Source organism: Perognathus longimembris, chromosome 18 (assembly GCF_023159225.1).
Source record: "Perognathus longimembris pacificus isolate PPM17 chromosome 18, ASM2315922v1, whole genome shotgun sequence".
Taxonomy (NCBI): domain Eukaryota; kingdom Metazoa; phylum Chordata; class Mammalia; order Rodentia; family Heteromyidae; genus Perognathus; species Perognathus longimembris.
In genome coordinates, this window is record NC_063178.1 from 25,792,819 (window position 1) to 25,809,082 (window position 16,264).

The 16,264-nt window shown below is 42.2% G+C and overlaps 1 protein-coding gene across 1 annotated transcript in view; it reads right to left on the reverse strand.

Moving 5' to 3' along the window:
* Window positions 1–7,816: 7,816 nt before the first annotated feature.
* Armc3 (armadillo repeat containing 3) overlaps window positions 7,817–16,264 on the reverse strand; it is a 91,835-nt gene continuing 83,387 nt past the window's right edge. The window contains exons 17-19 of the mRNA XM_048367608.1: window positions 14,826–15,026; window positions 13,358–13,520; window positions 7,817–8,026 (exon numbers count right to left, since the gene is read on the reverse strand). Of these exons, the coding sequence (XP_048223565.1) occupies window positions 7,817–8,026; window positions 13,358–13,520; window positions 14,826–15,026 (574 nt within the window). The remainder of the gene's footprint in view (window positions 8,027–13,357; window positions 13,521–14,825; window positions 15,027–16,264) is intronic.

The window sequence follows — 16,264 nt, forward strand, 5'->3', positions numbered from 1 at the left end:
ATGGGAAATATAAAAATAGTTCCTCCTTCATAAACTGTATGTATATGCAGCCCTAAAACGGAACCCTTGAAGCCTCCCAGTTTGAAAACTGTTCTTTTTGTTTTATTTTACAGGTTTTCGCGGTCCTGGGGATTGAACCCAGAGCCTTGGGTGTGCTGAGCACATGCTTTACCACTGAGCCACGCCTCCAGCTTATCAACTGATCTCTTTTTATGCATGATAAACTCTGAAAATTCTAACTTGATTTGATCTTGGAGACTTGGTTTATGTATATACTGTCTCATTTATACAACAGAGCAAAGTTGTGAAATAATTACTTGTTGGGGGCTCTGGACCCCCTTCCCCCTATCCCAGGGGCATGCCTGAATCCCAAACTATGAAAGAACACTGGGCTTGATCCCTCTCGCCCGCGGAAGGAACAAAGCGTGTTCTTATGGACTGCGCTGAGCTGAGGAGAAGGTTGCAGAAACTTCCTCCCTGTCCCCACTCACGTGTATTAGGTCTACGCAGGAAAGAAAGTTCCGGGGAGACGATCTGAGTGTTGTACTGGTCTCAGCCTCCCAGAGGGACAGAAGAATTTATTATGGTGACGAAGGCGGGAAGGAGAAGGACTTGGGGTGACCAGTTGGAGATTAGCGATTGGCTGAGCCAGGCTGTTCAGCAAGGGTGGCACCCTGGGACTTCCCCCACAGGCTGGCATCATGCCCCAAAAGAACCGCCCCTGGGCTCCGGCGGCGCCATCTTGGAGGCAACCACGTGGACCCAAGATCAGGACGGGAGGCAGGCCAAGCCAGAACTACTCCTTCCGGTTCTGGACCCGGAAGGCGTAGGAGTGGCTTCCGGCCATTTGGCCCCAGGGCGGGAGGAGGGGAGAGTCATTCGGGGACCAGCATCCCCACAATTACTCTTCTTACCTGTCCATTTTAGAGACAGAACAGTTACACATTTTCTAAAGATCCTGCAACTAAGAATGACAGAAGCAAGATCAGCTCCAAGTCTATGTGACTGAAAAGACTTCATGTTCTTTACTGCTTCATAAATAGAAATATGAATGAAGAAAGCATCAGGCTGAGTCCTTGGCTCACACCTATAATTCTTGCTAGTGGGGAGGCTGAGATCTGAGGATCACTGTTTGAAGCTAGCCAGGGCAGACAAGTACTGGGGACTCTATTTCTAATTAAACACACATACGGGGGGGAGGAGAGAGAGAGAGAGAGAGAGAGAGAGAGAGAGAGAGAGAGAGAGAGAGACTGAAGGTATGGCTTAAGTAGTGAAATGCCAGCCTTGAACAATAAGGTTCACTGACAGTGTGAGGTCCCCAAGGGGAAAAAAAAAATCAGTGTCAGGCAGTGATCATGAAACATGCCAAATGAACGCCAAGACATGATTGTGAATAATCATCCATAGAACAGGTGACACCTGAGAGCTAAAGGAAGAAGGCAAGGCTTAATTTGAACTTGGATGCAAACTTGTAGACAAAAGATTTAGAAGAATGGTACAGTTGGCTGTTATTAAGGATACCCTCCATGCTTTCTCCCAAATATATCTTTGCGAAGTAATCTCAGCTATTTGGGAGGTTGAGACAGGAGGATTGAGACTTCAAGGCTAATTTAGGCAAAGGTAGTATCAAGACCCTGTTTCAAAACAAAATAAAAGCAAAAGGACTAAAGGAATAGTTCAAATGATAAGCAACAGCTTACCTAGTATGCAAGTCTGTGGGTTAAATCCCCAGCACCACTAAATGAAAGAACAACAACAACAGTGCCTTTGCTAAGCTCAGACCCCTTCTATAATATAGCCTTGGGCATTTGCAGTGTCTACATGGTTCTTCTACTTCTTTGTCCCCAGGACAATTAGGACCAGTACTCTGGTTGGGGCTGCTGGCTTTTGCCATGGGTCATGAAGTCCTTTGCCTCTGACTCAGGGGCTTCCCGTCTCATGCCAGCAGCTGTAAAACTGTGGCAGTTAGCTCGAAAGTAGCATAACATCACAACCCGAGTACACAGTAGTCAGTCCACGCATCAAATTCGTCTTCTTTCTTGCTGAACAATAGGGTGTCTGAATTTGGAACCCATTACAGTAATACCAAGTAGGTCCAACTCACACAGTGAGCAGCTGTGATGGACAAAATGCCTGAGATGGGGGCCGGGGAGGGGGCTTCCCTGGTCGCTTAGCTGAGGTGTCCAGAGACTGAGTTAAGTCAAGTAAAGCCCTTTGCAGATCCCTAACCTCAAAATGCTCTAAAGGGAGACCAATAAATTAGGAGCCACGAGCAGAAGCCGGCCTCTGTCTGTTTTCCTGATAGGGCCAGATTGTCTAGGTGTTATCTGTGGCTTCATTTACACTGTCATAGCCAAAGTGTAAAATTGCACGTCCACACCTGTCATTTACACACTGATCTTACTTCATCTTTGCAGTGATGTTATGAGACCTACAGGCTGCCAACCAAACCTCTGAAGCTCATTAGGTTCTGCTTGGAAGTGCTGCCACTGGCTAGCTGGCTGATAGATAAACGACAGGAAGTAAATCACGAAACCTCTGTGGCTTTATTTTCTCTCTTCTCAACTGCGCGTTACGTCAGAGGGTCTAAAAGAGTTAGAATTGTGCAGAATAATCTCTTGCAGGCAATATGTAAATGTTTGCTATTATTTATTACCACTTTCTGGAAGCATGGGCTGAGGAACAGAGACATTAAACCAGTTTTTTCAGTCACACAGCTAGAAAAATGACGTAGCAATATTTAGGCTCTGATTCCAATGACTGGGCTTTTACTACTTCTAAAGAATGAAATCTTACTAATTTAAAAATGAAATCACTATAACAAAATTTCCTTAACTTCTCCAACAATATTTCGTGTGTGTGTGTATGTGTGTAAATCAGTACTGGGACTTGAACTCAGAGCCTGGGTGCTGAGTTTGAACAATGCTTTTATCTTTACAATTGTGATATATGGTTTCTGTATTGGCTGGTCCTACAGATCTCCTGTACTGTGTGAAATCCTTAAGAACTTTATTTGAATTTGCTTAATTAATATAGTCACACTTCATATTTTGATGATGGTCCATATGTATTTTTAAAATAGTATCTCTGGGGCTGGGGATATAGCCTAGTGGCAAGAGTGCCTGCCTCGGATACACGAGGCCCTAGGTTCGATTCCCCAGCACCACATATACAGAAAACGGCCAGAAGCGGCGCTGTGGCTCAAGTGGCAGAGTGCTAGCCTTGAGCGGGAAGAAGCCAGGGACAGTGCTCAGGCCCTGAGTCCAAGGCCCACGACTGGCCAAAAAATAAAAAATAAAAAAAAATAGTATCTCTGTTATTAATTTTTTTTTCAAGTCCTGAGGCTTGGGACTCAAGGCCTGAGTACTGTCCCTGGTTTCTTTTTGCTCAAGGCTAGCACTCTACCTCTTGAGCCACAGCGCCACTTCTGGCTTTTTCTGTTTATGTGGTGTTGAGGAATCAAACCCAGGCCTAATGCATGCTAGGCAAACATTCTACCAATAAGCCATATTCCTGGCCCTGTTATTAAATTTTTAAAGGCCTAAGTCAAACATTTGCTAGTGATCTATATAATACTCAAGTAACTTTAAACAAAGAATTATTCCTTTAAATACTAAACCATGGGAAGGTTTAGTATTGGTATACCCTGAATAGCCAAGAATTTTAGTATTTTCCATGAAGGCTTTAGTAAGGTTTCAGTTGGTTTTAAAAGCAAAGTATAGGAATTGCACATTTCTCTGATTGGTTCTAAAATGTAACCCCTCCCCCCCCCCGCCACTGCTGTTCATTTCCTTCCATGTCTCTGGCAGGAAGAGTAGGGTAATGTCTTGCTGAGAAACAAGTGACAAGAATTCCGCCTCAATAGAAAGAAAAGGTCAGTATCCATTTGATTTTACATCCTGCTTTGAGCTTCTAGAAAAGCATTTTTTTCATGGATAACAATGCATTATGAATGCATCTTTGGCAGGGGAATACAACATTTAAAATCAGATGTGTTCTTACTAAATGCCAGGCAAAAACCTGCTCAGAGGCTGAAAGCTTGAACAAAGGGTTCTATTTAAGTGTGCATTTCACTACTTAATGAACAGGTATTTCTAAAGTTAATGTATGAATTTTCGAAACATTTTGATCTCTAGAAGTGAAACTCTACTTTTGTTATTCTGACAGACCAACATCTATCTATCTATCTATTGTTATATATAGTTATGTCATTGTAGTATAAATAATGATATAACTATATATAGTCTTGGCTGTATAGTTTTATAGTTGCTATATAAATATATATAGTTTTTTTTTTCAAAATTTCCCAACAAAAGTTGTTGCAAGGGCTTTGAGATTTTCAGCACCAATCAGGAAAGTGACTCAAATCTCTGTTTCTCGAAATGACTCACATAATATTTAGATCTAGTCTTAACCAAGTAACATGTTTCTGATGGGAGTGCATGATCCCTGAATGGAATTCTCAGAACTTTTCTCTCCTACTTCAGTGATTGGGAAAGCCTTATATCCAGGAAACACAGCTGGAACATGGAGAGGTTTTGTCTTAGTCTGTTCTATGTTGCTGTACCTAAATATCTGGGGCTTGGTGGTATTTGATTTGTTCATAGCTCATGATCTGGTGGCCGGAAAGTCTAAAGGGACTCTTACTTACATATGGAGAAGCTCGTGTCACAACATAGTAGTGGACAGATGTGTGTTTGTGTGTGAGAGAGAGAGAAAGAGAGAGAGAGCCGCACAGTGAGAGAGGAACAGACCAGACATGCTCTTGGTGAATCCAAAGCACTCCTGGAGATCTGATTCTATCGGGTCAACATTAGTGCCTTCATGAGGGTGGTCATGACCCAGTCCACTCCCACTGGGCTTTCTTAAAGCCCCCACCACTTCTCAATTCTATTCCATTAGGGACCATACTTCCTGAACATAAATCTTGTTTTCTAGTTGTTATAAAGGTGACGTACAAAAGGGGTTAACGTCAGGTAAAGAATACATTTCTTTTAAAATAATGTCATCCCTTCCTTTGCTTCTTCCCCAAGTTCCCTTCTGTCCCCACTCACAAGTTATATAATTCATTTTCAACATACTTTCTACTGAGTGCCCCTGTTGCTTTTGTTCACCCTATGTCCATCCATTTTTGTGCCACCCCTCCCCAAAAGAATGGGAAAACCAAACAAAACAAACAATAAAAAGTAAAGACACCCCTCTTGTTTCCATTTCCTGGAGTTCAGTTCAATAAATATTATTTTACGTGATTAGAGGCACAGAGGCCTTGTGCCTTTGTGTTCCTCCGCAAGAGCTTGCACACACGAAACTTGGGAGCCACAGAATATCTGAGCCATAGAGGATTCTGTCAGCCTGGGGCCTTGAGTGACTGTGTGGGGCAGAGCTCTTTCTCTCAAATTGTGTTTGACATGTGGCATGAATCTTTTAACTTATTATGATTATGTTACCGCTGTAGAAATGTATCAAGTAAGCTTGCTTTAGTCTCAGATTTATTACATGTGATTTTAGCCAAGTATGGCCAACAATAATTTTTTTAAAAATCAAATGAAACTTCAATAACAAAAAAAATTAAATTCCCATGTGTGCATTGCATTGCACACACAGTTAAGGCAGAGAAACTCTGCCAGTGCTGCATTTATCATCAGTCGTGTTTAAATTACAGTGTGATCTGCTGTTTCCCTGCCCTTAATTTTGTGAGGGAAAATGTTTCTTCCCAAAGCAAATGGTTCCCCAAAAAAAGCAATATAAAAGTTGATTGTGATCTTCTCAAGCCCCAAAGGGCATACAATATGCTTGCTCAAGAGAAGTGAGGAAGGGAATACGTTCGATGTGTTAAAAGGTGGCCAGTCTTTAGCAGAAGTTGGGTGCCGTCACAGGCAAGGTGAACTAAGAATCTACAGCCTAGTGCTGAACTCTATGCATCTTGCATCTTCGCAGCTTTTCTTCAGCTGCGGTCTCCTTGGTGCCATATGCTAATGGGTATCAAGGGCCTGTGGTAAGGATCTGTGTCTATTTTACAAGCCAATTGTCTTTTTCTTAATGCTTTATATAATAATATTAAGAAGGTTACCATTTAGTCTGTTATATTCTTAGTCATTTTTTTCCTTTCCTGTCTGTAATTTTATTTCCAGTGTATTTTGCTACAAAGAACTTAAGCTTTATATAAACTTGTGATATGTGTTCCTTCTTAAATTTTTTTTTTGGCAGTACTAAGGTTTGAACTCAAGATCTTTTGCTTCCTAGGCAAGCTCTTTACCACTTAAACCACATTTCCAGTTATCATATGTGTCCTTTTATGGCTTCTGGTTTTTCTGTAATTCATGGAAAGTACCTCCATTACTAAGATTATAGTTTCCCAGTACCATTTATTAAGTAGACAAGCTATCAGTTTGGTATTTGACAAAACATCCACTTTTATAATACTAAGTCCCAGATAGATTTGTAGAAAGATGATAGATGGAAAATAAATAGAACTGTATCAAGTCTTAATTTCTCTATTTTTAGGCCTGTATCATACTGTTTTATATTGCTTTCAGTACATATTCTAATATGAAATGGAAGCAATTCTCTACATCATTCCATTTGTATTTGCTGTCTATTTGTAGGTCCAGGAAATATGTGCTAGGATTCTAGTGGAAATCATGAACCTGTGCAAGAGACCAACAGAGAAAGAGAGAGACAGACAGACAGACAGACAGACACAGAGAGAGACAGAGAGAGAGACAGAGAGACAGAGAGAGATTACACAGAATTATCTCCAAAATGCAAAACACAAATAAGCAAAAAGTTTGCATGGCATGCACAGGATTAGAAAATTGGTACCTAGCAGGGTAACTCTGAATGGCACCTCTATCTAATTCTTCCTGGATTCTTGGATGTTAGACAATTGTCCAATAGAAATTCTTTTCAAAACTTACTCAGAGGTTGGTTTATTATTTCTTTTCTAAATATTACATTTCACTAACTATGAAGATCCCAAAGGGAAATCCGTCTGGTCTTTGATCCTTCTGAGAACCTACTCTGGGCTTTTATCTAGTGGACCCCAGGATACCTCATAAAGCACATAACATTTTTCTCTGAATGAAAGAGCTGACTGCAATGTTCAGTTACCATTTTTCTTCCAGTACTGGACCTTGATCTCCAGGCCTTGTGCTTTCTCTCAGCCTTTTCTGCTCATGGGGGGGGGGGGGTGGGAACTGGAGCCATCGCTCTAGTTTCCATTCCTCAGCATATTAAGGGGTGCCTTCCGAATTCTAAATTCAATTCTGGCTTTGAACTTTCTTCCCTGCATATATGCATGCTTTTCATCTTCAGAGTCTCAGAGACTCTATCTTCAATTAACTAGCAAAAAGCTGGAAGTAGAAACATGGCTTGAGTGGTAAAGCACCAGCTGTGAGCAATAAAGTACACCACACACACACACACACACACACACACACACACACACACCAAATTTATTTAGTCAAGTGTTCCTGATGCATGAAGAGCGACAGTAACAAGTCCACTGTCACCTCCTCTTGGTATCAGCACTGTGTGTCTTCGGGGACAACTCCTAAGTGACAGATGAGCCCCCTAGGAACCAGGGAGCTGGGTTGGGGGCCATCAGAGACTGTATAAAGGATATGAATATAAGATGCTATGAAATAGGACCTTGAACTCTTGCCCCACTCCTGAAATCAAACACACAATCTGAGTTTCTACACAAAGCATTCCTGATACTTTTATTGGGAGAATAAGAACACTCAGTGAACTTCTTAGGAAAACATGGCAATCACACAACTCCTCTTTGAGTTGCTCTTGTGTGGGCTTAGCTAGTTTAAATAAATTGGTAAATATCAGCCTCTCTGCTCTGTAGCTTCATCAAGCCCCCTGGATGAAACATGAGATCCACAATATACATCTCAGGGTGGGGGAGGAGCCCAGTTACCCCTTTTCGGGACTCATTAAGCAGCTTCACTTCATTCCATGCTCGGCCATACTCCCCTCGAACCAGAGAACAGCCAACACCAATTTTATCAGCCAGAGCCTGTGGGAGAAACAAGAGATCCACCATTGAGACTCATAAGGGAGCAGATGGAGGAAGACCCTGGGCTGATGCTGACCTTGGATGAAGATGCAATACAAATCTCAGGCAAAGACATGCTTAGACAGGAGGCTGAAAATGTGGAATGCTGCCATGGGAACTGATGAAACATGACAAGTCCTTGGTCCCCAAGATTCTCTAGCCCCAGTCGCTGTAGGGGGCCCTACTAGGAAGTGACACTTTCTGGACAGATATTCTGTCCTGTGTTAGCCCAAGATGGATAAGATAGCTGGAGGATAACTGCTTCACTTGGTCTCAGCTCCAGGTGTCCATCCATCTTCCCCAGGTGGGGGCTGCTCTGTGGTTGCTCTGTGCACTGGGATTGGGTGAAGGGATCAAATGGGAGGGTCTTATTTCCAGCTTCTCCATTCTGTGTCATGTAGACCCTGCTGTGGGGCAGGAGAAGGAGAGCTGTCATTGACAATTCTCTTGGGCTGCTGGCTGTTACCTTACCAGAGGTTGCTCATGTCCCTTGGATTGATCTCTTCTAATTGCTATCAATTATTATTATTATTTGCTGATTTGGAGTTTGCTTGCTTCCTTCTTCCCTCCCTCCCTTTCTCCCTCCCTTTCTCCCTTCCCTCCCCTCTTTCTTTCTTCCTTTTTTCCTCATATATACAGTGTAATCTGGATTTCTCTCAGCCTTACCATAGTGACTAATAGAGTCAGGTCAGAGTGCCCAGGGTTAAATTGCAGCTCAGTGCTGAGAGTCACACATCAGCAGTGACTCCACATGTCTAGCTTCTCTCCCTTCTGTTTATTTGTTTTGTTTTTGTTGCCAGTGCTGAGCCTTGGACTCAGGGCCTGAGCGCTGTCCCTGGCTTCTTTTTGCTCAAGGCTAGCACTCTGCCACTTGAGCCACAGCGCCACTTCCGGCTTTTTTCTATATATGTGGTGCTGAGGAATCGAACCCAGGGCTTCATGTATACGAGGCAAGCACTTTACCACTAGGTCAGATTCCCAGCCCCTGCTTCTCTTCCTTCCACTGTGACAATTGAGGACATGGCGCCTTCCTTCATGGCGCCTGTGAGGATGAAGGAAACTGAGCAAGTACTCGTAGTACTAGCAGGCTAGAATGACTGAGTCAATTGAGTCACCTCTACGTTAATTTCTTGATCACTTAATGAAATCTTGGCACTAAACAGTTTTGGGTAATTCCGGGTGATAAAGCATGCTGTCATTTATTTAAACTTTACATTCTAGCTAAGTTAAGTGAGTAGTCAACTCAAATACAAATAGTATTGGCTCTCATAGTCCAGTCTGGATAAGGAGACCCACATTTACCTATATAAGTATATAGGTATTTATTATCCATTATTTATTTATATATACATATATGTATATAAATGTGTGTATATCTATATGCATATATATATTTATTTTGAAGATATTTCCAAAATAAAATGCATTGGTCTCTTATTCTCTGTAAAAGCACTTCAAATCATCAAAATTATAGAGATTTCCTGGTTTATGTTGTAAAGCTGAGGTCAGATGCATTTCCAAGGTTATCACCAGTGGTGGCTTAAAGCAATGTTTTGGAGACAGAACATCTGTTTCCAGAGTCTGAGTGTGTGACCTCCTCAAATGAGCTTCTGTCTGAAAGTCTCCATTGTCTCTGTGAGAAGAGGAACCAAAGTAGGGAAAGCGATTAAGAAAAATTAGGAAATGTGTCTAGGATGCAGAGCTGAAGAACACACATATCCACCCAAGTGTGGACACCTTGAATCTGCTTCCATGTTGTGCAGCCTGGGTGGGTGTAAGAGTGCTCGGTCAGGCAACTGGCCTGGCCTGGGTTAGCTGGCAAGGGTGGGGGCAGAAAGATGGATGAGTGGACAGGGAGGGAAATTAGTAAATCATCAGGACTGTGGACCATTTAGCTAAGCTGCCTAGTTCCAGCTCTGCTTGTCCTTAGTTAACTATAATTTTCCCCCCAAGTATTGCCTTTCTTGTCTTTAAAGCAATGAGAGTTATTTCAATCTTTAGACTGTTTTGAGACTCTTTGTGATGATATATATCAACTACCTGGCGTGTGGCTCAAATTGACAGTTAACACCAACTGCCTGTACATTCATCCTGTAATCCTGTATTTAGGAAGCTGAGATGTGAGGATCATGGGCAAGAAAATCTGTGAGACTCAGCTCTAATTAACCAGCAAAAAGCCATAAGTAGAGCAGTGGCTTAAGTGATAGAGTACCAGCCTTGAGTGAAAAAGCTAAGGGCTAATGCTCAAGACCTGAGTTCAAGCCCCAGTACACACACACTCTCTCCCTTTCACACACACAGACACACACAGACACACACACACACACACACACACACACACACACGGTTATCATAATTGGAGCCATAATAATCATTGTAGATATTATGACAAAAGACTTATTTTCTCTTTCTATATTGCAGACTTAAGCATGTTAGATTTTGCAAGAGGAGGAAAAATTGATAAAGCAAGAAGTCCAAGAAATTAGGAAAGGCATTTGGATTATAAATAAGATTGCCTTGGAACTGGAGGTAAGATACACAATGTTGCAATGAGGTACATTCAATCAGTAGATTCGAAAATGTTCTCTCAGCTCCTATTGTATGACAGACCTTGGATATAGGTACAACACATCAAGTTTATTTTCAGTCTCATCCTTCCCATTGTTGCACATGAATAATGGCTGTTTTCTCTGGGCAGAACCTGGAAGTCCTCCTGTTCTTCTCACAGAAGTTACTGTACTACACATAGGTACCCACCAACTCCTTTTGATTATGCCTCCTCTCTCTCTCTCTGTCTCTCTTGCTCACTCACTTGCTCTCTCTCTCTCTCTCTCTTTAAATGCATCCCTTCTTCCATACCTGCACTTCATATTATTATGATTTGGATATTGGAAGTCCTCTGCAGGCTTATGAATTGAGTCTCCAGCAGGTGGTGCTACTTTGGGAACTTCAGGAAGCTTTAAGAGGTGGGGGCTTAGCCAGTGGAAGCAGGTTGTGAGGCAGGTCCTTGGGGGTTATATCCTGATATGCCCCTCCTGTATTCCCCCCCCCCCTCTCTGCTTCTTGTCTGCCATGGGTGTGAGCAAGTTTTGTTCCATTGTGCCCTCTGCTGTGATTTTCTGCCTCCCTGTGGCCTAGAAGCACTGCAGCAAGCTGAATATGGAATATCACCTCTGTCCTTCATCCCTTGGTGTGGTTTTATCAAAAGCCAGGCATGGCAGTTCATGCCTGTAATTCTAGAACTTTGGAGTCTGAGGGAAGGGGATTATGAGTTTAAGGGAAGCTTGGTATACACAGAAAGACTGCCTCAGTCCTCCAACCCCCACAGAAATGCAAGGGACGCTTTTCTTAGGTATTTTGTTGTAGCCACAAAAATTCTAACTCACATAGCCTTAGTACAGGTCACACATATTTTTTCTTCTGCAACCACTTCTAATTGGTCTTGTCCCTAGTCTTAACCTGGCTTAAATTGAGTCCCTTTCTTGCCTGAATAGTCTTTTAAAATCATGTCCATTAGGTTTCCCTCATAGGGAATAATTAGCACAGGTTTAGGCAAGTCACAGCAGAGGATCACAAGAGCCCAGTAGCTATGCCCTTATGAACGCATAAGATGATGCTAAGTGAAATGAACTCCATGTTATGGAAACAACTGTTATATCACTGTTGTAATTACTTTCAACATGCTATGTGAAACTGTAGCTTCTTTTGTTGATGATCCTCTTGTATCGCCTTCCTGTGGTTGTACCTGCACTATCACTGTATCTCATCTGAGTACCCTGGATACTGTATATACTGGTATTAGAACTAGGGAAGGGAAAGGGAATATCAAAATCCAGAGACACAGGATAAAAAGACAAACGACTCCAAAAGCAATACTTGCAAAAGCATTTGGTGTAAACCAACTGAACAACTCATGGGGGGAGAGGGAAAGGGGGAGGGAAGAGGGGGTAATGAGGGAGGAGGTAACAAATAGTACAAGAAATGTACCCATGGTCTTATGTATGAAACTGTAACCTCTCTGTACATCACTTTGACAATAAATAAGTAATTATTTTTAAAAAATCATGTCCATTAGTCATTTTCAGTGGTTCTTTTAGATATCAAGACAAAGAACAAACTCACATGGTGTCTGATGATCATCTTTGGGCTTCATCTATCTCCCTCCCTCCCCACTTTTGGGATACAGGTAGCCAATTCCACATTCTTCCATAAACCATTGACTCTCTTGCATAAAGATATTTGCCCTGTTTAGAATGTTTTCTTTTCTTTATATATATGATATATATCTATTATATATCTATGTCTGTCTACACTGTGTGTGTGTGTGTGTGTGTGTGTGTGTGTGTGTGTGTGTGTGTGTGTGTTATGAGCCCAGGCTAACCTTGAACTCTTGAACTCCTTACGTGATCTGGGCTGCCTCTGGTCTCAGCTTCCTGACTTCAGTGTTTCAAAGCATGTGCCGCCATGCCTGGTGACCAGGCACTTCCTTTTCTAAAACCTTTCCGAGCATATGGAAAAGGTATGGCTTAGGCAACTCCTGATTTCAGGGGCTCTTGTTTTAGTAGCTCTAAAATTCCCATGCCCTGTAACCGAGGCTTTGGCCTATGTTATGTATGTGACATTAAGCTTGATTGTCAATTGGATTGGGTTGAGAGATGCCCAGGAGATTAGGAAAACCTATATTTCTAGGTGAGTCAGTGAGGACATTTCTGGAGGGAATTAACTATGAGGGTGGGGGGCCCCACTCTGAATGTGGGTGGAACTTTCCAAGTTGGGGACCTAATAGACTAACAGGGCAAGGAGGAGGAAGCCAAGAAGTACAGTTGTTCTCTTGCTCTCTGCTTCTTGGCCACCATGAGGTAAACAGCTTCCATCACACATTCGCACCCTCATGATGTTCTGCCTCACCTCAGGCTAAAAGCCATGGGGCAAGGAAGCATGGATTGAAGCCTCTGAAACCAGGAGCAAGGGGGCTGGGGGGGGAGGGGGAGGGGGAACCTTCTTTCATTAAGTTATTGCCTCAGGTATTTGATTACAATGTGAATGATAAATGTTGTATGTGTACATATATAATGTATGTGCATATATATACATATATACTACACAGATTATGTATATATTTATGTCCATATATGATCACATACAGGCCAAATGTAAGAAAGTCTAAATGAGAACTGATATTATCTAGTTAAATGTTAGCAACCAGCTCACTCAGATATGGTTCTACAAAATATCTTAACCTAATATCAATGAGACCAAAGGGGAAAACAAACAACAACAACCCTTAAATACCTTGAAAAGTAAAGCTCGATGGTAGAAGGTGCCTTTTTTAATATATCCAATCGGTAAAACATTAGATTTAAGTTGAAATTTCAGCTCACTTATGTGAAGTTCCCAGCTGAAATCATTCAGTCTTTCTTTTGGAATCCTACCACCCATTTTGTCTGCCACATATCTGAAATTAGGGGAGAAGAGAGGAAGAGACCAAAGAGAGGAAATTAGTGGATGGGTGGTGACAATGAAATTATGACATTTTGTGATTTTTCTTGTAATAATAGTAAACATTCACTGAAGAAGTCAGTGAACACACTTACAAAAAGCTGTCAATTGAAAATCCACCTCCACAAATTCAGTCATTTAAGGCCGGCATGTTTTTGAATAAAGGAAAGATGGTGAGCTAAAGGAAAGTGTGTCCTTTATCATCACCTCTCTGCCATACTAGGAAGAGTAATGGTAAACAAAAAGGGGGAAGGAGGAAAGCTCAAAAGTACCCTGTAGGACCATGAGCCAACAGGACATTAGTGATGCCAAGAACCAAGGGCCCGGGGTGGGGGGGCAGCGGGGGAAGGAGGTGTCTGCACTTAAACTTGTGGGCTCAGGTTAAAAGAAGACCATCTGAGAGCAGTGGAAAGCATCTCCTTTAGGAACCACTGAGGGCCGAGTCAGAGTTCTGAGTCATCACTTCTCAAGGACACCAGGGCAATGTGGGGTGCCAAAAATCTGTTCTCTTTCCATCTTGGCTGTCAAGAAGTCAGTGATCTGGCAGTGACACTTGTGGTTGCCACATTCACGTTTGACAACCACTACTCACTTCTCCTTGGAGTAGAGACAAGCTCCTGTGGAGACTGCATCTGTTGTACAAGCCAGCAACTTCACTGGAGGTGAGTGTCAGGCCTGACCTCATGGGCCTCTGACCCATCCACTGGAGCAGCCTTTCCTTGGTGGACTTACCCAGAGTCCTGTCCTGCCAAAGCACCTAACCCTCAGAATCCTCACCCCTCACTTCAAGACAACAGGCAGAACAAATGATCAGACATACATGTGACAGAATAGCAAACATGCTTAATTGTATTCAAGACACATGAGCATTTGTTTGTCTACAGATGATTGATAGTAGGATTCCTTTAGATTCTGGGCACTTCATATTCCTAAGGGATGATTTAATTTTAAAATACTGATTCCTGCACAATGTCATCAAGATCACACCAAAAGATGCTTTTTAACGGTTTAGCTAAAGAAACTGGCATCATTATTTGAGTCACCTCTAGGGTCTACCTTGGATTCTTCACAGAAATTTGTCCTAACATGGAAATTTGGAACTATTTAATTTCATTTCCGAGTCAGAGCTAGTCAGGGTTAGCATGCTATGAAGTTCAATTTTATTTTCGTGGGTTTATTTAACATGGGCTACAAGAAAAAGCAAATCCACTGAAATCACACCATGAGACATTTAAGGTATATGTCTATCAAGAGAACTTACTTGGCGAGCACTTCGATCTGTTCTTTAATACTGGTTATGGGCAGAATGGACTTGGTCACCTCGTACACGTACACACAGAAGTCAGGGTCGTGGGGAGGGTACCATTCTTTTTCAGGGCCGCCTTCCCCAGCCAGTTTAGGGGCTGCATTAACATCTTCCTCCTCTTTCACTTTCTCCTCTTCTTTTTTCCCTCTGCCTTTCCTTTGAGAGTCAACTACAACAGTTAGAATCACATCTTCTGGGAATCAAACCAACAAATACTAATTGATGCTCTGGTCATGACAGGAATGAAATGTTTTCTGCCTTAAGAACCATGCAGCATACAAGTTTGAAATGTCTATTTATTGAGTTGCTATTATATCGGTGAAGCTAATTTGGTAGAGAATATGAGGCGATTGATAGCTATTACAAAGTACGTGTACTAGACTTCTACACATTGAACTGGCTGGCATCTACTGAGATGGAAAAAAAAGAAACCATTTTTCCCTTCAGAGAATCTAAGCAATAAACTTGTTTCCATCGAGTGAATTTACTCTTCAGTGAATTAGTCTAGTATCAAACAAAACCAGAATGGCCTATTTCCATAGAACAGCAAAGACTCACCCACGATTTACTGAAACATACTTAGCAAAAATAGATATTAACTCAGTCAGCAGTAAAGGTATCATTTGTTATGAATGAGAAGTTCTAGATTTAGAGAAATACTAGTCACTAGGTAGGCATTTGTTTAGTAAATATGAAAATAATCTGTGTCCAATGACAAAGATACACCCCAAAGTTGCAGTTTCTTGTCGTGTAGGATGTTATCCAGTTTCTTACATACTCCAGCAATAGTTTTGCGATGTTGCACAATAGGACATAAAAATACCTGGAGCCTTAAATAATCTTGGAACCAATAGTTGCATCAGTTAATGAATTGAACAACAAAACCCCAGTAATATGAGTTCTTTATTCCAAGAAACGTGAGGTCTCCTGGGGAGCACAATTATCACATGGCAAGTACCAGGCACGGCGCAGGGCAGGAAATACAGCTATTTGGGAACCCTGGAAAGGAAACAGCTACAGGAAGAGCAGAAAAGATAAAGCTCTGAATCACTACAGAACTGATAGTTTATCCTTTCCATTCTTCTACTGTTCCCTGTGCTGGACCGCGGGACCCCAGTAACTGAACACCATCACCAGCAGAGCCAGAGCCAGAGGGGGCTCGAAGAGAGGCCTCGTGAGGGTGAGGAAAGAGGCCAGAGCAAACCCGCCATTCTTTTCTTACTCTTCTCCAGTCTTGTGCTCCTTGTGCCAAAGGAAAGCTCCAAACCTCCGAAAGACAAGGAGCTCAGGGGAGCAATGCCACAGAAGTGTTCTCAGTTTGCTAGGCACAAGCCTGATTTGTTTATGCATTGTGTGCAGACCATCACCCAAGTCGCAAACTGGACACGGGGTGG